General features: G+C 40.8%; 2 protein-coding genes across 4 annotated transcripts in view; one reads left to right on the top strand and one right to left on the bottom strand.

Moving 5' to 3' along the window:
• Window positions 1-17,961: 17,961 nt before the first annotated feature.
• Window positions 17,962-19,294, bottom strand: triap1 (TP53 regulated inhibitor of apoptosis 1). The gene has a single exon (XM_022767355.1). The coding sequence runs from the start codon at window positions 19,164-19,166 to the stop codon at window positions 18,942-18,944; it is 225 nt and encodes a 74-aa protein (XP_022623076.1). The 5' UTR covers window positions 19,167-19,294; the 3' UTR covers window positions 17,962-18,941.
• A 453-nt stretch (window positions 19,295-19,747) lies between these two features.
• supt5h (SPT5 homolog, DSIF elongation factor subunit) overlaps window positions 19,748-25,827 on the top strand; it is a 32,048-nt gene continuing 25,968 nt past the window's right edge. The window contains exons 1-7 of one of the 3 annotated variants that reach the window (XM_022767357.1): window positions 19,748-19,855; window positions 20,061-20,165; window positions 20,357-20,513; window positions 20,902-20,970; window positions 23,311-23,316; window positions 25,403-25,414; window positions 25,519-25,588. In XM_022767357.1, coding sequence (XP_022623078.1) covers window positions 20,079-20,165; window positions 20,357-20,513; window positions 20,902-20,970; window positions 23,311-23,316; window positions 25,403-25,414; window positions 25,519-25,588 — 401 coding nt within the window. In that variant the 5' untranslated portion in view covers window positions 19,748-19,855; window positions 20,061-20,078. Of the gene's footprint in view, window positions 19,860-20,060; window positions 20,166-20,356; window positions 20,514-20,901; window positions 20,971-23,310; window positions 23,317-25,402; window positions 25,415-25,518; window positions 25,589-25,827 lie in introns of all 3 variants that reach the window. The other 2 variants (XM_022767356.1, XM_022767358.1) reach the window with 2 other exon arrangements.

The raw sequence follows: 25,827 nt of genomic DNA, 5'->3' as shown, positions 1-25,827 counted from the left end.
AAAGCCAAAACACAAATGTTGTGGCTTTGCATTTGTGTTGTGGCTTTTGCATTTGTGTCATGGCTTACCATAGAAGAGGACTTAGACCGAGAACTGCATTACTCCAACATGAAAACTAAGAGTGGGTGACACCATGTCCTTGGTGTGTAGGGTTAAAAAAAAATTGGGAGAGTTGTACGTTATGGTTATGGTTTGAACACCTTTCTTCTGTGAACAATAACACGTCTGTGTTCCTGTCTCTCTTCTCCTCCACAGACAGAGTCAGAGTGTCGGCAGTGTGAGCTGTTCAAGGAGCAAAATGCAGAAAAGTTCCTCAAAGATCTTCTTTCCACTCTTCAGTTTATAAATGAGCAGTACTGTTAACTGCTCAACAAAGCTCCCCCAAAGGACATTTCGAAGGGACCTCATGGCTACATTTCCTCTTAATAAACTCTTTATATCACCTGAACACAAATGAAGTATTGTATGCATGATGTCTGAGCTTTTCACTGGTATTTAATTTGCAGCTGGATGTTAATGGGCAATGCATAGAACATTCAGGTAGCAGCTTCTCGTTTAAAGCCAGCGCTGTCCATTCAGCTTTCTAAAATGACAAACATCTCAGGTGAAGCCAGCTGTAGATAATTATCATGAATTCTCTTATTAAAAGATCAAGAAAACTCTGTTGCTCTCTGTAGTCCAGTGTCTGTACTGACCAGGATCAAGTAACTGGTGAACAGTAAGGTAGAAAAGTCAGTAGGCTCCAGCTGGTATTTGAGATCCATAGTCAGTCAATTCATCGTTCTGTATCTATTGCTGCTTGCCTCATTTTCAGACAACATGTACATATCCCAGTTTTAAATTGTTCATAAGTTAAGTTACAAATGTTAAAGCTTAACTCAAACAGATTTGTGCCATTGTATATTATTTGAATTTGATTGAAACTCCAGCTTTAAACACAAATCATCTAAGGAACACCCCAGAAAATCTACTGAAGGTTAGACCCTGCCCTCATTTACAGACCTCACACTTCAGCTCCCCACTCATTACAGGGGACCAGTATGCCAAGTATTTGACCATTAACAGAGACGTTTGTTGGAGCAGAGACAATAAACTGCCAACAGAGTCAAGAATAACTATAAGGTCATGGAGTCAGTTTACAATAGATACAAAAGAGTGTCTGCACAATACCAAACCCAACATACTACAGCTGCTGGAACTAAACAGCTACATGGATTTTTTTTCATGAAAACATTAAGCATGTTTGGAATTTGTGGATGGATTCATTTTAAAATTGTTTTAAAGAAACAGAGGCAGCTGTCCTTATTATGGAACAGCTATTAGTCATTTCCCTGTATGCTGTCAAAATTTTGTGTTATTCTTTTTTATTATTGAAAGGAGGAGAAATGTAAATGTTGCCTTCAAACCAAGAACAGACAACAGAGCCAAGTGTCTGTCAAGTCTCACTGATGTGTATAGTTCTGTGCATTCCTCTCTGCATAGGACTGCCCATACTAGATGACTTTTGTGAGTGTGTGGTGTAGTCTTTTAGACAGACCAGTTTTTGTCTAAGTGTGTTTCTGGGTTTGAAAAACACAGAGATTTGGTGCTTGTTAAAGATCCTCCCAAGTTTCTCAGATAATCCAGACATGTATAGGGTGATGATGTTGTTTTTATTCTTTTTTTCACTACCCACAGTGTCGGTGTTCTTCCTGGATCTTGCGGCCATTTTCACAAAGGTCCGGTTAGGGTGACCCTGAGCTTAGCTGCACACCGCACAACCAGAGAAGCTTCTGTTTACATTCAGTGTTGCTCACTTAAACGCATGGGGGCTCTATTTCATTGTTCTAAAGCTCATGGCATAAATGCATTTAGGCAGTGTCCATGTCACTTTTGTAAGGTGGCCCTGAGAGCTCAACAAACTGCAATTTAAGAAAACGCATGCAAATAGACAAAACACAAACACATTCAGAAAACATCTTAATCAATTTGACAACACATTAGCTGCAAAACATTACAACACATGAAAATAAACAAATGTGCTGCAAATTCAGTCCTACAACACAACGGAAGTGTTTCTGGGGGACACAATTGTAATCCTAACCACAGCCATCCGGGTTCGAGCTATCAGCCGTATAATCCTCTCTCTCTCTCTCTCTCTCTCTCTCTCACTCCCTGACTTCTCTCTATCTCTCTCTCACTCCCTGACTTCTCTTTTGCTCGCTCTCTCTCTCTCTCTCTCTCTCTGTCTCTCTTTCTCTCTCTCTCTCAGAATTAAGGCAAAAAATTACTTTAAAAGAAATAAGTGATCAAGTGGGGACACACTTGTTGTTCAATGCTTTTAACTTCAAAAGTCCAAGCAAGTCCCAGGCAGGTTCATCACTTTTTAGTGTACCCTGGAAACACTTCCCTTGTGTTTTGTATATTTGCAGCACATGTATGTCAAATTGATAGCACGTTTGTGTATTTGCATATGTTTTCTTAAGTTGCAGTGTGTTGAGCTTTCAGGGCCACTATAACCTTTGCTATTTCAGTGGTGGAAAAAAAACAGTCATTGCTCCAGGAGCATGGTTCAAAAAGGTTGTACTTAAATGTCTTAATTATTCATGGGAGTGTTTTGGGTGTAACATCCAATAAACAAATCAGTGCCATCTCCCATTCCCTTCAAAAAGCCAGGCATACTTGCACCTTGGTGTATTGCTATTATAACAGTGCAGTGTTTCACACAGAGTTCAATTCTATTTGTGGTCAGTTGACACATATTGTGACTGACCAGTGAGCCTAGTCCTGACCAGTGAGTCCAGTCCTGACACAGGCTCAAGCTCTGTGCACTCTGAGGGGCAAAGAAGGGTTGAGTGAATCAGTGTTCTGAGTGAAACAAATCACAATGTTAGAAATATTTGATGTTACATGATGTGAATAAAGTGAAGAGTGAATAAATCTTCATTTCATTATGAAACTGTGGTGACATATTTAGGTTTGGAAATTTATGGGAAACTGGGGGATTTACCAGGTACCAGAAAGAAAGCTTCTCTGCAGAGCCTCATTTATGTCCAAGAGACATCTATGTCACAAAGAATGCTCTGACATTCTGAGGCTGTATTGCAATGTTACAGACTTTCAGGTGTGTTTGACCAGGTGGTCTTGTTCCATGCACAGAAACTTTTGTGGAGCAGACTCAACAGAAGGAAGTTTTTGCGGTCAGCTGCAGACACATGGCTCTTCAGAGACAGTTTCTGTGGAGGAGACTGTGAAAGAATTTCTTCCTTGAAGTCTGTTCTTTCTCAGTTAGTTTGTATTCTTTTATTCAGTTTGTGGCTACACACAAGGTCAGCCACAGGTCACCATAGTTGACAGAAGTAGCCATAGTAACCATAGTTACAGCAGCCTTACTGATAGCAAGTGTAGGGAGAGCATGAGGTCCATATGTCCACACCAACATATTTCCACTTTAAAATGCTGTTTGAAAACGACCTCTGTCCAGACAAGCTCTGTATCAGAAATAATCTCTGTCAATACTTACACACCTTATTTTGCTTTTTGGGCAAAGACAACAAGGTCAGTAACACCTGTAATTCATTATTCATGTTGTATTAATTCAGGTGAGGTGTGTTTCCTAAAGTCTCTGTTTCTGTCCATCCACACAACAATGTAACCCTGGAGTTTCCAAACTAGAACAGGGTCAACAACGTTTTAGGCTTGAAAACTCTGGAGTAGTTTGGATACCAGGAGTAAATATAGCCAAAAAGATGTCTTTTAAAACTAAAACATATTAGAGTGGATGTAGATGTAGTGTGATAGTATACATCATTCCTCTTAACACAAAAGTGAGTTAGGTAAGACACTAGAGCGTCTCTAGGTTTAGGTATCCAGCAGAATTTCCACACATGTATGTGAGAGAGATGGAACAGCCTTATTTGGGAATATAGTAGGTGACACATGAGCTTGAGACGTGAAAACCTATGGGTTTTTATAGGACTTTTCCAGAGGAAAGCTTCACATTAAGTGTCGCATTACACTAGTTTAAGTGATAGTTTGGGTTATTTTTGACGTGGGGGTGGAATGAGGTACTCATAAATAGTCCTAGTCCCAGTTTAGAGAAGCAGCCGGGAGCACCAGCACATAAACTGAGCACTGTATTATTTGACAGATCAGCTGTTTGAGTAAGACAGAGCTAAGCATAGTTGCATTTGTGTGTAGGAATAGAGTAGTTAAACAGTTAAGAAAATGTAGTTCCAAAGGAAAGGGCTGTTTGTTTAAGTGGTTAAAATATTTAAAATAAAATATACACTTCACACTGATAGCTGTTAGCTTTTTTTCGTGGGTATTTTTTAAAAGTGGATCAAATATTTTTCTGCTGACCCTCTCCATAGCAGCTTATCATCATTCAGCTTCTATACCAGTGCCCCTGCTGCTTCTCTAAACTGGAAGCTGATCTGAGTCTACTGCAGGTAATACACTGGCTCTAGATAAGTACTTCACACAACCCCATGCCAAATAACCTGAACTTTAAACTGTCTGCCCAGGGGCTGATGGCAGGTCCGTTGCCCAGCCTCTCACATAAAACATTTTGAAATGACGTCCAGGTTTTCACTAAACCACAAAACAACCAGACTTGCAAAAAAGTTGAATGTTATTGAGAATAAAATTCATCCTCTAACAATGTTATAGAGACTCTTATATGCAACCTGAAAGTTATGTTTGCATAATAAAAGATATAAAGTTACGTAGTTACGTGGTGTCTACTGTACATGCCAATTTTGCTCAATCTCCAACTCCTGAATTCCTTCAGTCCTTCTTTTTTACTTTTATAACTATGCAACTTGGAATTGTCTTTGTATATAATCATTGTCCAAGCAGAATTCAGTCACAGAGTGGACTCGAGGAGCAGGAAGAGTTCAGGCTTCTTTATGCATTTATCAGCATTAGAGGATTTTTGTTTGTTCTTATCAACTTTCAGAAGTCGTATTTAGTTTCTGTGATGTTTTAAATAAATGCATTTCAGTTATACTTCCATGTTAGTTCATCAGTATAAAATGTTATATATACATATATATATATATATATATATATATATATAATACAATGTAATGCATTATATCAGTTAATGTAAGCTTCATGTTTACCACCTCCATCCTCTGTTCAGGTGGTTGTGATGCTTCCATCATTGTCCAATCCAACCAGGTCATATGACTGAATAGTTGTTTTGCATTTGAACTTTTTGTTACTTATTTATGTAACTGACTATTGATTTTCTTTTATCCTGCTTTTTTCATATTTTCATTGGACTTAGTCAAGGTGCCATCCAGACGGTTAGGGTAGGGGAGAGGTTGTAACATAGGTCAGTTGTAACACTTCCAATTTCTCTAATCAGGAACAAGTTAGGAATCACCTGATTTACTCTCTGCCTGCTCAGTTCAGTCTCTTATCTACATGTGAGGAAGTGGCTCCCTGTGGCAAACACAGTTTCAGAAGGAAAAAACTCATTTTGAGGTAAGAAAGTTTTATTTTGTACAGCACTGTCTGCTCTGTAGTTCAACTCTTCAAACTTACGTCATGTTTATTGGGTGTCTATGCAGATATTTTTCATGCTAGTTGTCAGTGCTAATGTTTAAGCTGTTAGCTGTAAGGTAAATAAGTTCATGGCTACAAGAATCGGGGGTTAGTTGTAACAACAATACACACACACACACACACACACACACACACACACACACACACACACACACCCACACCCACCAATTATGTTAAAAAGTCTTTTAAGTGTTTCAAGCTTTCAACATCAAGGGTATGTTACAACTAACCCTGGCTGTGAGGTGAATTGTAACATTTCACTCCTTTTGTTTGAGACTAAACCACAGACATGTTCTGTTTGTGTTACAGAGATAACACTTACACCATTTAAAAGCAGACACATGGAACTAGTTTGTATTCAGATTTGAACACACTGACTTAAAAGTGATACAAACTTGAAGATACAGATGGCAATATGAAAAGTGTTACAACCAACATTGCAGGCAGGCGGAACGTAGATTGAAGAAGGACAAACTGCATGTGTCTCTGGAAATGTTAAGGGACTGTCTCACTGATTATCAGAGAGCCATACGCGAAGCAAAATCTCAGTACCTCTCTAATATTATTTCTAGCAGCAGTCATTGTCCTAAGGTGTTATTTGATACAATTAACGCTGTTGTTAACCCATGCACTTCTGCTGTGACTGATGTATCAATAGCCACTTGTTGACAAAGTGGAGTCTGTCAGAAAGGACACTAGTGAGAGTGTTATTATGAGTACAAATAAGGATCTACCTGTTGCCCCAGCTCATTCTGCCGTGTTTGATCAGTTTGAGCTGGTTTCCTTTTCTTCTCTCTGTGACGTAGTGAAATCTCTGAAACCTACAAATTGCCCATTGGATATTGTCCCTGCCAAAGTGTTGAAAATGGTTTTTAATACTGTGTTTCCCAGTCTCATGGTTTTTATTAACTCCTGCCTTAGATTAGGAACTGTCCCAGCTGCTTTTAAACATGCTGTGGTCAGGCCCCTTCTTAAAAAGCCTAATCTTGACCCCTCAGTTTTATCAAACTTTAGAACTGTTTCCAATTTGCCCTTTCTTTCTAAGGTTTTAGAAAAAGTTGTTTTTATACAATTACAATCCTTTCTTGAGGATAATTCTGTTCTTGAGAAGTTCCAATCTGGGTTTAGGTCTCGGCACAGCACCGAGTCTGCACTGTTAAAGGTGCACAACGACATTGCTCTGTCTGTGGATGCCAAGTGCCCTGTTGTCTTAGTGCTGCTTGATCTCACAGCAGCCTTTGACACGGTGCACCATGCAGTCCTCCTGTCATGTCTGAGTAACTATGTTGGCATCCACGGCACTGCATTGAAGTGGTTTACATCTTACTTGTCCAGTAGAACCTTCTCTGTTATGGTTGGTGACCTGTCCTCTTCCAGTGCTCCTCTCTTCTATGGAGTCCCACAAGGATCTATTATTTGCCCTATCCTCTTCTCATTGAACATGCTACCACTTGGGTCAGTTATAGCCAGGCACAACCTTTCTTTTCACTGTTATGCAGACGATTTACAAATCTATCTGCCAGTGAAGCCAAATAGTAACAGTGCTCAATGTTCTCTGTTTGATTGTATTGCTGATATTAAGCAGTGGTTGGCCCAAAATTTTCTTCATTTAAATGATGATAAAACTGAATGTATTGTGTTTGGTGATACTGTGACGGCTGGCTTTGGCACCTTGTCTTCAAAGCTCAGTTCAACTGTCAGAAATCTGGGAGTGACCTTTGACAGTCATCTGAGGTTTGACAAACAAATTAACAATGTTGTCAGGACTAGTTTTTTCCAGTTGCGTCTCCTGGCCAAAGTTAAAATGTTTTTAAGCCGTCACGACCTTGAGAAAGCCATCCATGCCCTAATAAATTCAAGGTTAGACTACTGCAATGCACTTTATGCCAGTCTTTTCTCGGTCGCCTTCAACTTGTGCAAAACGCTGCTGCCCGTCTTTTAATCAACACTAACAGATGGGTGCACATCACTCCTGTTCTTAACTCTCTTCATTGGCTTCCTGTCCTTTATAGAATTGATTTTAAACTTTTAATGTTTGTTTTTAAAGCTCTTAACGGCCTTGCCCCATCGTATTTATCTGAGCTTTTAACTGTCCGAAATCCTGGTAGACCTCTGAGGTCAACAAATCAACTTTTGCTGGAAGTGCCCAGCTCAAAATACAAACACTGGGGTGACCGAGCCTTTTCCGTTGCTGCCCCCAGGCTCTGGAATAAGCTCCCTGCTGAGATGCGTCTTATTTCTGACCTGGGCCTCTTCAAATCTAGGCTAAAAACCCACCTATTTAGGATGGCCTTTAATATCCAGTAGTATGATAACACTTTTATCTTATTTTATCTTAATTGATTTTGTTGTATTTTATTGCTCTCATTGTTCTTTTATTAGTTTTTTAATTGTTTTTCACTTATTTTTCTCTTTATTTATTACCTGTTGTAAAGCACTTTGGTACGCCGAAAGGATTGTTGTAAAGGGCTGTATAAATAAAGTACATTTACATAAAGTACATTTACAACCATCCCCAGTCTCCCCTATTCCAGCACATCAGCAGTGCTGACTATTAGATTTTGAAAATTAATTCATATATTGTTACATGTGTATTGTTAATATACATATTAATATATAATAATTACATTATATTGTAATTGATTATTTTACATGGAAAATTAATCTGAACAGATGCTGAGCACTGAGCCTTGATGTGAACATGAACACTGATGAAATTCTTGTAAGACAGTTTTTCAGAACATGTCAAAATGTAGAATTTAATGATTATTAAAAGTTGAAGACGTCACGTTGAGGTAACATCTACAGTGCGATGACGCCAGTTCACTTTTCTCTTTAGGTACATATTTCCACCCCCTGACGACAATTAGGTTTAGGCATTGTTTCAATGTCCAGGTGTTTGCTTTGTCTGTTGGAAACATCTGTGTCTCCGTCATTCAGCGTCTTTTCAAGTGTCTGTAAGTGTGGTCACTGACTTTTACACAGACTGCAATGTTTCAGTATTGATCTCAGGTTTGCAACATTTACAGATTAAGACCATAATCTGAATAAAGTCATTGAATGAACTGAATTAAGATGTGATCAAAAACTTCAATAAAATTTCATTAATCAAGGATGAGGATGAGGTAATCTGTTTCAGAAACACTTTTTGTGATATTTCTTTAAATTCTGTTAATATCCCGATAGCAATGAGCAAATTAAATGCTATGACAATAAAAAGAAAAAATCTGTCCTCTGTGTCAGTCACAGGGCTGTACATAGATAGCTCCTTCATAAGCTGTTTCAGCTCCCCAACGTGTGTTTTATGTATAAGCCAAAGCTAACGTTAGGTAACACTCGGTGTAAGCAACATCAGCTATGCTAGTAGACAGTGTAGCTAACTTTATGTTTACACATAATGTTGTCCTTTATGTAATTTAAGTAGCCTTAATGTTTGCCGATGTCTGCACTGTAGTTGTGAACGGATGTTGTTTGATAGTATTCTCTATATCTTATGTCTGTCATGGCCAGAGGTGGAAAGTAACGAAATACATTTACTCACGTTACTGTATTTTTTGTGAATTTTGTATTTTTTAAGTACAATTTAAAATCGGTATTTTGTATTTTACTTGAGTACGTTTTGACTCAAGTATTGTACTTAGTTACTTTATAAATCCTATCTGTTACTGAGTAAAAATAAAAATAAACATAACAATTATAATTATAAATTATAAATTATAATTTTTGGATCTAGCAAATGCGTTTGGTTCAGTGCCACATAGCCTTATTTGGGAGGCGTTTGATTATTTTAGAGTGCCTGGAGTAGTGGTTAATTTAGTAAGGTTGTATTTCCAAGACATTAAACTATGCGTAAGTACAGCAGGCTTTACGACAGGGTGGCAGAGGCTAGAAATAGGCATTATGGCAGGGTGCACAATTTCTCCATTGGCATTCACAATGGTGATGGAGGTAATCATTAGGGCTTCTAAGTGGGTTGTAGGTGGAGAAAGGCGGCAGGATGGGATGCGCCTTACACCACTTAGGGCCTACATGGATGACATGACGTTGATAACTACAACGGTGCCATGTATGAAAAGAGTACTTGAGAGACTTAATAAAAACTTAAAGTGGGCTAGTATGAAAATTAAGCCTAGTAAGTCTAGAAGTATCTCATTAAGTAGAGGGAAGCTAAGTGATAGGAAGTTTGTAATAGACGAAGAGGAAATTCCAATAATTAGGGAAAAATCAGTAAAGAGTCTAGGTAGGTGGTACAAGGCAGACTTGAAGGACGGAGAACAGGTAGTGCAGTTTCGGAAAGATGTTGCCGAGGGACTGGATAGAATAGATAAATCAGGGCTTCCAGGAAAATTGAAGTTGTGGTGTTTGCAGTTCGGATTATTTCCCAGACTGATGTGGCCAATGTCTGTTTATGAGATTCCATTATCTGCTGCAGAAAAAATGGAAAGATTAGTTAGCTTTTACATTAGGAAGTGGCTAGGTGTTCCTAGATGCTTAAGTACGGTGGCACTGTATGGGAAAGGCATACTTCAGCTCCCAGTAACTAGTCTAGTGGAGGAGTTTAAATGTACTAAGGTTAGGACAGAGCTCCTGTTATCTGGGAGTAAAGATGTGGTAGTCAGTAAGGTGGTTCCAAACCCAATCAAGGGGAGAAAGTGGAATCCAAGAATGGCAGTGCAGGAGGCAGAAGCAACGCTCAGGCATACAGAGATTGTGGGTAATGTCCAAATAGGCCGGGGAGGCTTGGGGCTTGGCCCAGGCAAACCGGTGTGGAGTAGAGCAGGTCCCAAGGAAAAGAGAAAGCTAGTGGTGGAACAGGTTCGTAGACAGGAGGAGATATTAAGGGGTGCAAAGGCAGTGGCTCAGGCTAAGCAGGGACAGTGGTTAAATTGGGAAGGTGTAGATAAGAAAAAGCTTAGCTGGAAAGAGCTGTGGAGTATGGAGGAAAGTAGCATTAGATTCTTGATAGGGGCAACATATGATGTATTGCCAACTCCCCAGAACCTAAAACTCTGGGTAAATGGAGACCCGCTATGTGCATTGTGTTCAGGTACTGCAACTCTAAAGCACATTTTGTCAGGCTGTAAGGTTAGTCTGTCGCAAGGCCGGTACACGTGGCGACATAACCAGGTTTTAAAAAGCTTAGCTGCAGGAATAGAAGACCTACGGAGGCAGGCAAATTTAGGAGGGTCTAAAACAAAGAGAGTTGCAATAAAGTTTGTTCAAGAGGGAGAGAAAGTTGGTAAGACAGCAAGGAGGCAAGGCAGCTTAGAGGATGCTTGTGATTGGGAAATGCAGGTAGATTTAGGAGGAAAGCTTGTTGTTCCCCAGGAAATAGCCAGTACAAAGTTAAGGCCTGACATAGTCTTGTGGTCTAGGAGTAGAATGAAAGTATATTTCATAGAGCTGACTGTTCCATGGGAGGCTTCAGTTGAAGAAGCATATGAAAGGAAAAAGCTCAGGTATGTAGAGTTAGGGGCAGAAGCAGAGCAGCGAGGATGGAAAGTTAGGATTTGTCCAGTAGAAGTAGGATGTAGAGGATTTGTAGCAAGGTCTGTTGTCTCTTTGGTAAGGGAGCTAGGAGCAAGTGGACAGAGTGTGAGGAAAATAGTAAAAGACATGTCAGATGAGGCAGCAAGATCCAGTCAGTGGATTTGGATTAGAAGAAGTAATGGTAGCTGGGGGCCCAGCAGGGGGAGCACTTAGGATAGACAGGCTCTTAGGAGAAGCAAGGAAGAAAATCCAGGAAGAGGAAGTGTTTTTAAGTGGAGGGTGTGGCCTGTGTGAGCCTCTTTGAGACCATGCGGTTAGTTCAGGTGAGTTGGTTTGTTTGTATTGCTCTGAATTGGTCTGTAGTGTGTCTCTGACTGTCTAGGCGAGTTTGTTTGTTTTAGGTGAGTTGTTGGAGAGTGGGGGAGTAGGGGGAGGTAGAGCACAGCCTAACCCGGCGGGGGAGAGCTAGCCCAAACAGGCACCTCTCCCTGACTCTACCTCCCTCATTCAAAATGGCCGCCATTTTCTCCAACTGGTTAGGGGAGTTTGTTTGCTGAATCTGCTGGTGTGTTTTGTCCTAGTTGATAATGTTGTGTGTGGTAGCATAGGCAAGGTAAAGGAGAAAATAGTTGTGGTGTGAGGAGCAGTGATGGCTGGCATTAGGGGAGTGACTCTGGGACGCCAGTGATCACTGTCTAGCCTCCTGGAGGTGTCGTGGGACCAACTAGACGAAACACTGGTGAAAGGAGGTTCCCACCTGATGACCCCAAAGACATGTTAGTTATCACTGCTCATTAGTCTGTGTAGCTGAATTAATAGTTATCATAGGGCTTAGGGAGTTATTCACTGAGTCTGGTCCAGTTTTTACAGCACAAGCTTCTTGTGTTTATCCTAAAAACAATTCAACCTACAGGGGAAAAACACGCGCCAGAACCATAGACAGTAAACCAATGGCCAGAACCAACAGTGACAAATAATGATGTGATTAGCACTGGCGTGTGAACATAGAGGGCGCGCGCGGACAACACTTGTTCTTTAATTAAAAACAAAATAGTTTTGGATTTCTGACCCCTTGTCCTATTTTTACTACCCACACACCCCACACAAAGAAAGTAACTAAGTAACTTTTACTTAAAGTACATTTCAAATGAACTATTTTTTACTTTTACTTGAGTACATTTTCAGATGAGTACGTTTACTTCTACCTGAGTAATATTTCATCAAAGAATTGGTACTTTTACTTGAGTACAATATTTTTGTACTTTTTCCACCTCTGGTCATGGCTACGAATGGGACTTTGTGTTTTGTGTTTTTTTAGTTGTGAGAAAGACTCCTCAACTTCCATACCTGTAAAGCACAAACTGATAAGACCACCACCATTTCATCAGACTTTCTCTCTCACCGGTGAGTCCAACTTTATGTGATAGAGAAGTAGCTTAGTTCTTCAGACCTCTAAAAATCAGGTTACTGGTGACGTGTTTACAAATGTACAAAGTTTTTAAGACCACTGTTATTCATATAAATGCATCCTTCTTTCATGTGTAGCTCTTTTGTTTTACATACATGATGGTGCTCCTCACAATATTGGTTCTAGCAGTTGAGACCAGTTCTCATATTGGTATTATATTTCTCATGAAAATAATTGAAATAATTATTGTTGGTCTGCCACAGAAAAATATGGGAAACACTGTCCATAACTACTGCACTTAATGCACTGACCAACCCTCTCAAATAAGTATTTTATACCATAAAACAATCTTCCCCTCAGCAAAATAACCTGAGACTTGATAGAATAATAGATAGAATAGAATGTTAGAATTTTTATTTTCCAACAGGCAGGTTAACAGAAAGGTACATTCTTCCACTCAAAATCAAGGCCTGTGACTCAACTTAAAAAGGTCTCAATGGGGAGAAGGGCGATTTTAACCTGAACAGAATTTCCAATAAAAATCCAACATAAAGTGTCCTCTTTCCTTTAAAGGTGGGTCCTTTCACAATCCTTTCCGGTGTGGCTTCAATCACGTTCCTTCCAGCCTTGTGCTCTCTGTCCCCCCTGCCCTCTTTGTTCTGCTCCACATGTTTCTCAGTCCTGCTGCAATCAGGTGACTTAAGCACCTGCACTGCACCTGTCTGAGCAGTGAGGCACTCTGGGAGTTGGAGTGTTTGCTGCGGTGGCCATTTTAGGATGGAGCAGCTGCAATCTGGGAGAGGTAGTTGTTGCCCCGGTGGCCATTTTGTGATGTGGCAGCTGTTCCTGTATGGGAATGTAGCGTCCCTCTACTACCTGTCCCCTTGTGATGCCACAATAGCTAATTTCCTCCTTCATGACAACTGTGCACGGGGTAAATTTTTATATAACTCACCTTTTTACATTTTATTAAGGCTTAAAGTTATGGAGAATTGAGGGTGTGCTGCTTTGAGTGACAGGTGGGTAAGCATATGCCTGCCACAAGCCGGCATGCACCGAATCTCGGCTCAACATGCGCCCCTCCTCTTTGCCCACTTTTGTATTAGCCAGGTGATTGGCAGAGTCAGTTTCTGGAAAAATGGTGACGACGGAACGACCCTAAATATCAGCATCGGCCATTGAAAAACCCATATTGGGGCGTTGCATAGCGCAGTGGGTTACGCAGGCGCCCCATATATAGAGGCTACAGTCCTCACTGCAGCTGGCCCCTGGTTCGACTCCCTTTCCTGCGTGTCATTCCCCCTCTCTCTGCCTCCCCATTTCCTGTCTCTCTACTGTCCTGTACATTAAAGGCACAAAAAGCCCCAAAAAAAGAAAAACCCATATTGATCGATCATTACTGAACGCGGCCATTGAGTTTAACTTGTTCTACAACAGGTTTGACAGAGCCTCACCTGTTCTCTCTCCCACTGCTTCAGCTGCAGCTTCTCCTACAACATCTCCTTCACAACCTGACACTGCAGCTGCAACTCCCTTCACACTGGGGTCAAGTCTCCCGTCCTTTACAGCGGGAGGTGAGGGTGGAGCTCAAGAGGCTACGTCCTGGAATAGCAAAAGGCCAGGATGGTGTGTGTCCAAGGCTGTTAAAGGACTGTGCAGCCCAGCTGGCTAAGCCTCTCCAGAGGATCTTTAACTTAAGTCTACGAACAGGGAGGGTCCTGGTCCTGGTCCTGTGGAAAACATCATGTCTTGTTCTGGTACCTAAAGTAGGATGACCAGCTGAGATAAATGACTACAGACATCACACATCATGAAGACCCTGGAGCAGCTGCTTCTCCACCTTCTGGTTGAACATGCACTAGACCCCGTACAGTTCGCCTACAAGGAACACATTGGAGTGGATGATGCCGTCCATTACATGCTCCACCCATTCTTACTTGGATGAGCCAGGTGGTTACATGAGGATTATATCCCTGCCTCATGTCCTGGATTGTGGATTACCTGACAAGACGACCACAGTACGTCAGGCTGGGTAACTGTGTCTCAGGGAAAGTGATGAGCAGCACTGGAGCTCCACAGGGGACTGTTCTGATTCCATTCCAGTTCACCCTGTATACAGCGGACTTTAAATACAACTCTGAGTCCTGCCACGTCCAGAAATACTTGGGTGACACAGCTAATGTGGCGTGTATCAGGAATGGGCAGGAAGAGGAGTACAGGGATCTGACGATGGCCTTCAGTGAATGGAGCGACAAGAACTGCCTCCTTCTCAACACCTCTAAGACGAAGGAGATGGTCATCAACTTTCGGAGGTCTAGGCCCACCCTTCAGCCAGTCAACATTCGAGAGAAGGACATTGAGGTGGTGCACACTTATAAATACCTAGGTGTGCACCTGGACAGTAAACTGGACTGGTCCCTGAACACGGATGCTATCTACCAAAAGGGGCAGAGCCGGCTCTTTTTCTTCAGGAGGCTCAGGTCCTTTGACAATGGCAGTGAAATGCTACACGTTTTATCAGTGGTGGACAGTTTACTCTTTTATGCTGCAGTGTGCTTGTCCAACATGAACACAAGAAGACTGGACGAGTTGTTAAAAAAGGCTGGGTCTGTGCTTGGCAGGAGTCTGGAGTCACTCAGGACTGTTGTGGAGAGACACATGCAATGTAAGATGGAGGCCATCTTGGACAATACCAACCATCCTCTCCACAACATTCTGGCAGGACAGAGAAGCAGCTACAGCTGCAGCAAATGTCTCATCTCCTTGCATTTCCTGCCTGCAGTGTTGGACAGTGTTGTGTCAGTGGCCATTGAGTTTTGCCTCAAAATTCATCAAAGTCTATGACTTTATACAGCTGCTGCTCTATAATCATCGCTACATAGGATTTGAACACCCTGATCTCTGAACTGATCTAAATGTAAAGTCCACCCATTGAGCTTCAGGTTTACAGTCACACTGATGTTGTTGCAAGGATCTACAATAGTAATATGCTATAAGATTTTTATAAGGTTTTTATCAAAAAAAAAAATCCATAAAAAGGCATCCATATCGGAAATATGTGATAACCCCTCCTGTATGATCCACTCCACTGCTCATCTGTGTGATCAGTTTTCTCAAAACTTAATTTCGCTCCATATTTAGTGGAATTTTAATGGGACCATTTACTGTTAAATTTATAGACTGAAGCATTTTCTGGTATTGTTAAAAATACAGTGACAAGACATAGTCAGTGAACCCTGTGGAATGATCAGCTTTTTGGATGTTTTCAATAAGGACAAAAACTACACAATCATTTGTTGTTTTGAGTTCAAATATATTGCATTTGTTCATTACTGTAATTTAGATGAAGATCTGATCATATTTTTTTTTTTACTAAATAAGGGGTAAAATAAGGGATCACAAACTTTTTCTTGCCTCTGTACTACCATGATTTATGAGTAAACGTGAATCCTAAAGAGAATCCATGTGCACTCCATGTGGATCTCAGCAACCGCAGACTTTTGGAGAAATTCTTTGGAAGTGTTTTATCGTCCAGTCAATCTGGAAACTCTCTAACATGAGGAAGAATGAGCTGTCGGAGCCAAACCTCTATAATACTATGAGAATAAAGTTGGAATATTACAAGATAAATGCATCCTGTGAAGTTCTACTTGAGCAGGTTTCAAAAATAAGGAGAGACTTCATCTTTAGGCTCATCATCATCATCAGGACATTGAAGAGATTGCGAAGAGACCGAGTCCATTTTATTGTTAGACAGACAAACAGCAGCTGCCAGAAGCAGCTCAGGATACCTGACTGTCCTTTCACCTGCTTGATTGGTTGATGTAATATTCCTAAAAAATATGTTTTTTCCTTCAAAATGTTACATTTTAAATTCTCATATTACGACTTTTTTCTTTTAAAATTACAACTTTATTCTCGAAAATTTCAGATTCTTTTTTATCCATCAATGTGGCCCTAATACTCTGTTGTAGAAAACTGACTCAACTATGTTTCTACTCATCTTTGTGCTGCTTCCAGAGGTGAAAACCATTTCTTTCCCTTTGCAGTTTTTCTATGCTGAAACATCTCACCACAGACTTACTGTGAGAATTTTACTAAATACTTTTGTTTTAAGAAAAAAAATTGGAAATGTCATTAAGACCTTTAATATTTTTTCTTACCTGCCACAGATATCAAATTGTAGGTAAAAGTCACATTAGTAACTATTTGTATGTGACTGTGATGTGATGAATGTGATATAGATGTCAATAAATTCATAGATCTTATTGTGCCTGGAGCTGTCTGTCACTATTTCACTATTATCACAGTGAAAAAAGTAATAAACTATGCTTTGCGAAGTATTTGAACATCACAAAGGCAGTTTGATGAACGCAGTAGAACTTCTGATTATACAAGTGCAAAACTTCAATAATTGGTCTTGAAACCACTGTAGATCTCTGACCCTGACTGAGACTGCGACCCTCCCTCAGGCTATGCAGCACATTCTCAAACAGAATAAAAGCACAGTAAGGCCAGAGTGTGTGTGTCCTGGGACAGTTGTCCATGTTGTCTGGTTGGTAATTCAGTCTTTCAATATTCTGACATTTTTAAACCCACACTTCTTTCACACCTGTCTTGGTTTTAACAGTGAAGTTCTGTGTGAGATTAGCAAAAGGTCGAAGTTCAGAGCAGGTTTATTCAGTACAGTGTTTCCCTGAGTTCAGTCTGTCAGGCAGCACAGGACATCTACTGACTCAAACTTCCTGGACCAGTTGCTTTGTCTTACAGGTGGTTAATGGATTCTGCTGTTTGAGAGGTGATATGCAAGCTGCCTGTGAGACCTCACTCAGGACAAAATTAGGTTACATCACCTTGGATTACAAAAACATGTACAGGACAGTTCCACCATGATAACAGTTTATGATAATTTTTAATACTTTCACTCCTGTTCAGCTTAACTGTTCTGACCTGCATGCAGCACAATTAAAGAGTTTTCAAAATAAGAGTAAGACATATGAGCTTCAGAAAATGAAAACAAAAGCTTAAACTAAAATAGAAATGAAAGATCAAGAGTCAAAAATGACTAGGGCTGTCCCAAACGATTATTCTTTAAACGATTAATCTAGCGATTAATTTTCGATTATTCGACTAATCTAACGATTATTTTTTTTGCAGAGTCTGCAGACTACCGCACTGTTGGTGTCAAGATTAAAGTATTCCCAAACTTTGGAGGACCGTGTGCGAGCCTTTTTGCCGCGTGTTGCTCCACACGCGCCATCATACTGCTGGTAGACGCCGCCATGTTGTTCAAATAGATTACACAGACGCACACAGATCATTCACGTAGTCAATGACTTCAATTACGTCACCGCGTTGTCCCAGCCCTTGCGCTGCGCTTGTATCCGGGTAAACCAAAGACGATGGATATAAACGGTCCCATTAGAAAGTTCCGGTTTTGTTCTATGAACATTTACCCTGTGTGGTTTTACACGACGCGTTGACACTAAAATTCCACGTCGAATAATTTTTATAATCGACAACGTCGATTACGTCGGATCATCGTCCCAGCCCTAAAAATGACAAAAAGAAAAATGAATTAAAAGTCTATATTTTCAGTGGAAAATGCCAGGGTAGCACTGCTTTTCTGTACAACCTTTGACCTGGGATCTGATTCAAAAGAATAAATACTTACAGTACTTACAATACAGAGGGAAGACAAACATCAAAGTATTTTGAAAGGAAAAGAAAATTTAATAAAAAGGTAAAATTTATAATTATAGGAGAAAAGCTCAACAGTAAACCCACTGCTGCAGGGCTGTAATCATCACCATTATCTTCATTATCGGCTGATCACATAGTTACTTGTCCAGTTTGTCTGTTAGTTTATAAAATGTCCATCACAGTTCCCAGTGTCCAAGGTGACCTCTTCATATCCAAAACTCAAACAAATTTGGATTACAATGACATAAAACTGAATCCTCACACTGGAGATGCTACAACCATCAACATTGGGCAGGGGGCTGAAAATTGACTTAAACAATTAAGTGATTACCAAAATAGTTGCTGCTACTTTTCATTATTGAATATTGGCTATATTGGACTATTGGCTAGTGATTGACTGGTGATGTCAGAAAGTCCTCACATTGGAGGGGCGGGAACGAGCACTTTGTTGAAATTTTTAGCTTGAAACACTTTTCAAACTAAATGATCGTAACAGCACTTGCTGATTGATGTCCATTGTCGATCGATCAGTTATTTCAGCTCCAGCTCCAGCCCCTAAGGAGGTTAATCCCGGCATGTCCACTCCCCATGTTGAATAAACTCAAAGAAATCAAGCAGCAGCAAATTTAAAAAGAAAATCACACACATTCACACAGCCTGCTCATCTTCATTAGCTCATCCGCTATGTTTCTGCGCATGCTCAATGGGCCTCGTGGACACAGTGCCCGGTCGGTGCAGTGAATCGGTAATGGTGTCGTTACCGACGACCGTCCGGGTCTCGTCTCCATCAGCTCTCCGGTTTGTCCTTGTTGGGGCCCATGAACTCCACCCCGTCGATCGGAATGTCCTTCTCTTTGATGGCTTTCTGCACGCACCGCTGGTACTTCCTGAAGGTCTCCGTGCACGGGTCCCCACTACGGTCCCCCTTCAGGAACTTCTCGGCAAACCAGCGATTAAAGCACTGGTCGTATTCCCGCTTTAGGTCGGTGCACGCCTCCCCGACGCTGTTCATCTCCGATAACAACGTCAAGACACGATGGAAAAACGAAACACGGCGGCTTTAACCACTGTTTTCAAACCAGCAGCACCGTCAACAACACGCACTCTGTGTGACTCACCTTGAACCGCGGGATGTGATTGGCTGGTTGGAGAGTGACGAGTCACGACGGATCAGAGATTGTGTGTAAAGAGTAAGAAGTTATTCTGCGCAATCCCCGAAGGATCACTAACTCGCTTTCGGTTTTGAAATTTTTCTTCATGTGCAGCTTTTAGAAAAACGTGCTGCAAAGTGAGAAAACACGACAAAATACAGAAACACAACACAATACAGAAAACAACAAAATGCAGACAACAACCAAATATAGAAAACAACCAAATGGGTGAAGTTCACTGATAAATAAAACTATTCATGGCTTTATTTTGAAACCATCCCCACTTAAGTTTTCTGCCTAAATCGTCTATACAGTGCTGTAAATCAGTATAAACTACTTTATCTGTAACTTGAAACAGAGGCGGAGTGAGACCTTCTGTTGTCTTGACCTACCGCCGTGCAAAAAAAAAAAACTCGCGAGAGTATTGCGCAGCTTTCCGAAAACTCGCGGTTCTCCGAGAGTACGTGGGAGTCATTGGAGTAACCAAAATAAGCTGATATTTACATCTGTTTATAAACTAACGAGATATAGACCGCTGCAGGAATTGAGGGTAGGTAAGTAACAGTCGCTGAACTCATTGGCTAACATTCGATTGCAGCTCTTTTGGAGATATTTAGAACGTTACATCCATGCTAACTGCATTAGCGTGCTTTGCTAGGCCGGATGCCTCTGGCTGCTAGCTTAACATTAGCTGCTCAGGTTCCGTTTAATTCAAACTCCAGTAAGATGTTTTTGCTTTCTTTGCGCTGCCCCAGTCTTTCCAGAGAAACGAGATGTCTGACAGCGAGGACAGCGACTTCTCCGACAACCAGAGTGAGCGCAGCAGTGATGGAGAGGCCGAGGAAGTGGAAGAGAATGAGGTTTGCTAACTACTAGCTTTGTGTACTAACCGCTCAGTGGAGTCACGTAAACATTGTGAGTCAGTGAAGCGAGTTCAACTGCTGCAAGTGGTTAACTACACGGATATTATCTTTGAGAGGTCAAGACAAATACCAGAGATTTTATTGTTAGTTTGATCCCATAATCCATATCTATCTATTTCCGTTTTCAGGAGGAGGCGAACAGCCCCGTGGGCAGCGACAAGGTAGCCGAAGAGGAAGGGGAGGACCTGGAGGATGAGGAGGAGTATGATGAAGAGGAGGAGGAAGACGATGATGACCGTCCCAGGAAGAAGCCAAGACATGGAGGGTTCATCCTGGATGAAGCCGGTATGAACAGATGACACCCTCCTCACCTCTGTCCTCCCTCCTTGTTCCTGTCCTCAGCTCCTCACATTTGTCCTTCCTCTCACTACTGTCTCTGTTCTGTCCCCCTTCCTGCTTTTGTCTTTGTCCTCCCTCAACACTTCATTCCTCCCTCTCACTCCTGTTTCTGTTATTTCCTCTCTCCTCCCCTCTTTTCTCCCTCCTGCTCCTTTCTCTGTCCTCAGCTCCCTCACCTCTGTCCTCCCTACCGCTCCTGTGTCTGTTCTGTTCTCCCTCCTCCTCCTGTCTCTGTCCTCAGCTCCCTTACCTTTTCCGTAAGATACCTGTTGCCTCTCAGGGACGAAAGGAGCTTTAATGCATCTGTTCCTCTGTTTCTCTCCTCTCTGTCTAGATGTGGATGACGAGTATGAAGATGAGGAGGATCAGTGGGAGGAAGGAGCTGAAGATATTTTGGAGAAAGGTGAGAAACTATAACTGTACAGATATCTGTGTCAACAGCATTTTCATTTTACTCTTCAGGTGTCGTTGATTGTTTCCATCCACCCTGCTGAGACAAGCAGCCCCATAAACAGGTTTTGGCAGGTTTAGAAAACCTCAGAGTTTTGTTTTAAATCAATTGTGAAAACCCAACAATTCCAAAAATTTTTTCTTCTTTTTTTGTAACAATATAAGTTTGTAATACAAACACATGTCGTTTTAGAACCATGTGGACCACATTTGTGACCTGTAGTTTCATTTATATAAAATAATAGCAATTAAAAAGGTTACTGTAATCATTGCAATTAAATGTTTTTCCCAAATTGTGCAGCAGATATAAACACTGTTAGGGATGATTGGCTCTAATTAACAGACCATGCCATTGTTCTTGCATGTTTTGAACCATTTACTATACAAACAACATTTAACTGCTGCCCATTTTCCAATCATTTTTTTTTCTCAGGCAGCCACTGGTTTTAGTTCATTGACTCAGTTCAGTTAAAGAAAAATCCACTGGAAGAAACACATATGAGGTTCAAGGCACCTTTTTCTTTATGTTTAGAATAAACAGGTTTATTTTTTAAATATATGAGAGGGATGTTATCTTTGCTTGACAATGAGATTCAGCTGTGATTAAACCTGCACCAAAACGCAAAAAGAGCACAGCTTAATTGATACTGAAATTAGATATAATGACTGTGATGGATTAAACATATCAAGCAAAAATCTAATCTCTGTAAGCACATGAACTGAAATTACCTGAAGTTGCCCGTAAAGGGAGAAACATTACAAATGAAAACAGCTGAAACATTTTTTTGTAAACATTTAGCTGTGGTTCACCATTAATAGTTAATGAGCTAAAACATGAAAAACACCACTGTGTTCATTAAAGTTCAGCCTGCGTTTCCAAACTGTTTACAGTCTGATAACAGTCTGATTACATGTCAACACACTGCTCAGTTTACCAGCTGTCACAGTTCGGATGTGAGGAGTCTGTCTGGGAAAGAATTAGTGCCTCATATGTTGTTTCTTATCTGATCAGTCTGTGTTTGACCTCTGACCTTTGCCTTGCAGCAAAACAGCATCACATTCACAAGCTAATGGCTAATGTTAGAGGTCAGACTCTGTGATTGCTTATGAATGCAAATGGCTAATTCATTTCAATTGGCCTGTATTTTCATCTGAATTTTTAAGGGATATGTTTGGTGGGGAGTATGGTTGCCACACTTGTCTGTGTTACCAGGGTTACATGTTGTTCAGGTACACAATGATTACATAACAGATATGAAACCTGTTTGGGTCATTTTTGCGTTTCAGCAGCAGAGCCCACATTCATCAAGTCAAAATACTAGTTTTCACTACTTAAATGCATCTGCTCTGTGCAATGGCAGAGCGGAATCTCATCAGTTGACAGTGGTGGAGGATTTGGTGTCAAAACGAAAAGCAAAAGCACCTGTTTGACAATATTCCAGATTTAAACCCTATTGCAGAAAGGAACCTTGAGACGATGCGTCTTGTAAAATGTTCAGTGTAATCAGTAACAAAGGTGTTGTCACAAGCTTATTACCCAGTGAGAAAATTTCCACATTCTAACCCAACCTACAAATCATATTCTCCAGATGTAAAAGACCATGTTTGTTTGGTACAAGACCAACAAAAATCACATCATCATTTAAAAAAAAATAAAATGCAAAAATGACCATTCCAACTGAGATCGCAATATCTGCCAAAATAATTGAAATATGATTTTCTTTGCATATCATGCAGCCCTATAATATACAGATATTAAGATGACACATCTTATAAAATGTCTAGTTTAATCAGTAGCACCAGTGTTTTCACAAGTTTATGTGATCACACATGGTCACTGGAGACGCATTTTAAAGCATGTGTGAACTGATGAACTTAGAGCTGACCACTTGTGTCAGATCACAGAAGACGCATGTTATTGCAGGTCTGAACTACATGATATTCACCCTGTCACATGGCTCGACAGTCACAGGTCATTAGGAGCAAAACAGCAAAAAAGTTTTCCTCATGGCATCCTGTCTCCTCTCACTTAGAAAATCACAGTTATGATCAAACTGAAACATGGAAAGTCGTCCGATTTCTAGTTTTCTTTCACTGCATAACAAATGATTTTTGTTTGTATAAAGGTTCTAAACTCATCTTTTAAATCATTGAATTTGTACAGCGATGTGTTGAGTCTAGTGTCGACATATTAACTGTTAGCTGTTGGCGATGTATTCTGAACGTCAGTGTTGTCTGACTGAACTCTCTCTGTCTTATTGGTGTTCCTCTCTGTCATGCATGTCCTCTTCAGTTAACGGTAATTCTACTCCGCATCCTCTCTTGCTCCGATGTTTTCATTTATATCCATGTGTATCTGAAGTAATTGGAAAAATCAGTTTCATTCATATGATAAAATCCATGTCCCAGAATGTATTAACCCCACCTCATCTCAGCACAGCTGTATTTGTGAGTGTGTAGCGTAACAGGAGGAGGAAGCACAGAGGGCAAATCCATTATTGGCTTCTTGAACAGCAGCAGCAGCTCATTACACACAGTCAGTACAAATGGTTATTGTCCATTTTTACAGTCAATTGGCGAAGAAAAACATTCACTTTAACTAATAGTTACAGTTGTACTGATGTTTTTAAAATAATCAGCTAATTGAAGATAAATTGTAACACAGGACAATTTACACTAAGATCTTGGCATTTCTTGTTGGATAAAACATCAGTTCGTTCTTTGGTCTGGAGCAAATCCAGCCACATGAATAAAAAAAATACTATTTTAAGTTGTAATTCAAAATCTTTAACATGTCAAGTGTAGTTCTGCACCCAGATGCTTGATGTTAAGCAAAAGGGTTGTGGAAAATATTTCAGCGAGTATCAGTATTAATCTGGACATTTGGTAAGTAATTCCACCTCCAGAGAACCAAGGGTGATCATTTGCCTGACCCTGCTGCCTAGTAGAAGACTGTCATGTCTCTATTTATTTTTGACTAACGGTCGTGGTTGAAGCTTCTCATTTGGCACATGGTAATACCTAGCCTCACTTAAGGTAGATGTACAGTACAAACAAAATGGAGAGGCAGTGGCTCAGCTCTGAGCTCTGCAGTGTGCTAACCCCCCACCCACCACCACCACTGGTCCCAGTTACACCATCGCTTACACCATGACCTGAAATGGTTGGGTAATATCAGATGATTAGTTGGTTAGTTTGCCTGCCTGTCACCATTACATCAAGTTTCATGCATCTTTAGTGAAGGGAACCAGTTTATAAGAGCCACAGCACAGTTTGTAAACTGTTTTCAAAGTGGTTTTCCAATTTTATTTCAGTGTCTTTTCGGGCTGCAACTAATTTCTCAAATGTCCGTAAATAGTGAAAAATGCCTGCTGACATTTCCAAGCAGTCGCAGATATATGTGTCTAGTTTTGTCCAACCAACAGCCCCAAACCCAAAGCTGCTCAGTTTACTGTCATGAGAAGCAGGAAGAGGGTATTTGACATTTTTGCTTAAAATGACTGAACCGATTATTCGATGATCAAAATTAATTTTCTTTTCGTCAACTAATCGATCAATTGTTGCAGCTCTGCTCATTGTTTGACATGACATTTGACATGTAAGGAGAAGACGAGCATTAATGATCAGCTGTAGAAAAGCAAAACGTCCTCTTCAAGGTAAATCTGAGCTGAACTTTGAAAGTGTGAAGCAGAGTGTGAACAGTCTTAGATGATAAACCCTCCAGTTTGGTCCTTTTCTAAACAAAGTCACAGTGAGCCCAGCGTTGTGGAGTTTTGTTTCTACTGTACTGTCTCCTTGAACCACATTGAACCCCTCACTGGCCTCATGCTTCTCTGTGCTGTACAGTCACCATTAATCTGTCTGTTTTCTGTTGTTTTTTCTCCCATCATGCTTTGTGTTGCTGCTGCCTGACTCTGCTCCTGTGTGCTCTGCCCTGATGACAATGTCTGTTGGCAATCTGTCTGTCTTCACCTCCTCCTGCTCTTGTATGTCTGTCCTGCTGCTGCTCTTAAATCTTCTCTTCTCTTCCACTTTTTCTTCTCTACTTCCCTTTTCCCACTCCTGCTCTTTGCTTTCTTTCTCCACTACACCTTCTTGCTTTTCTTCTACACTTGCTTTTTGTCTTTTCTTTCTTATCCTTTTCCTCTTTTCTACAATTATTACTTTTCCTCCTCCTCTGCTCTTTGATGCTTCACTCCAAATATTCACTCCTCTTCCTCGCTTTTTCTCCATTTTCTTTAATCTCTTTAACCTTCCTCATTTTCCTTAATCTTTTATTTCCTCTTTCTCCTCACTGCTTCTCTCTGTTGTCTGTATTTCTGTTCTCCACCCCCCTCCTTTATTTTCGTCTTCTCTTCTTTCTGTCACTGGTCGGCCCTGAGCAGAGGAGGCTGAAGGTGAGTCTGTTTTTCCCTTTAACAGTCACAGTCTTTAAGTTTTTAACTTCAATTAAATTTGCTTGTATTAACCATTAATCTCCAGCCTGTTCTTTCCCACGCAGTGTCTAACATGGACCACGTGGTTCTGGATGAGGATCACTCTGGATCCAGAAGGCTGCAAAACCTCTGGAGGTGACATCTCCAACATCTCTGTTAACGTCACACACCAACAGTCAATAAGGCTTTTTAACCACAGAGAAACTGAAAGTCAAGAACTTCTACTGTAGGTCTTTGTAGAAAGGGTCTACATTTAGTTCCTGTCCCCTGAAAGTTCCCTCTGCCTGTGATAACAGTCCTCATGAGAGAGGAAAGTCTGGCCTGGAAGGTGCAGTGTCATGGACTAGTCAAACACAAACCTCCAGGCTGCAAAA

Source organism: Seriola dumerili, unplaced genomic scaffold (assembly GCF_002260705.1).
Source record: "Seriola dumerili isolate Sdu_G_001 unplaced genomic scaffold, Sdu_1.0 BDQW01001168.1, whole genome shotgun sequence".
In the NCBI taxonomy this organism is placed as follows: Eukaryota; Metazoa; Chordata; class Actinopteri; order Carangiformes; family Carangidae; genus Seriola; species Seriola dumerili.
Note: the sequence above shows the minus strand (reverse complement) of the source record. Positions and strands in the feature narration are given on the sequence as shown.

Coding starts and splice junctions, on each gene's coding strand:
- triap1 (XM_022767355.1), bottom strand. CDS start 19,166: ATGAACAGCGTCGGGGAGGCGTGCACCGACCTAAAGCGGGAATACGAC.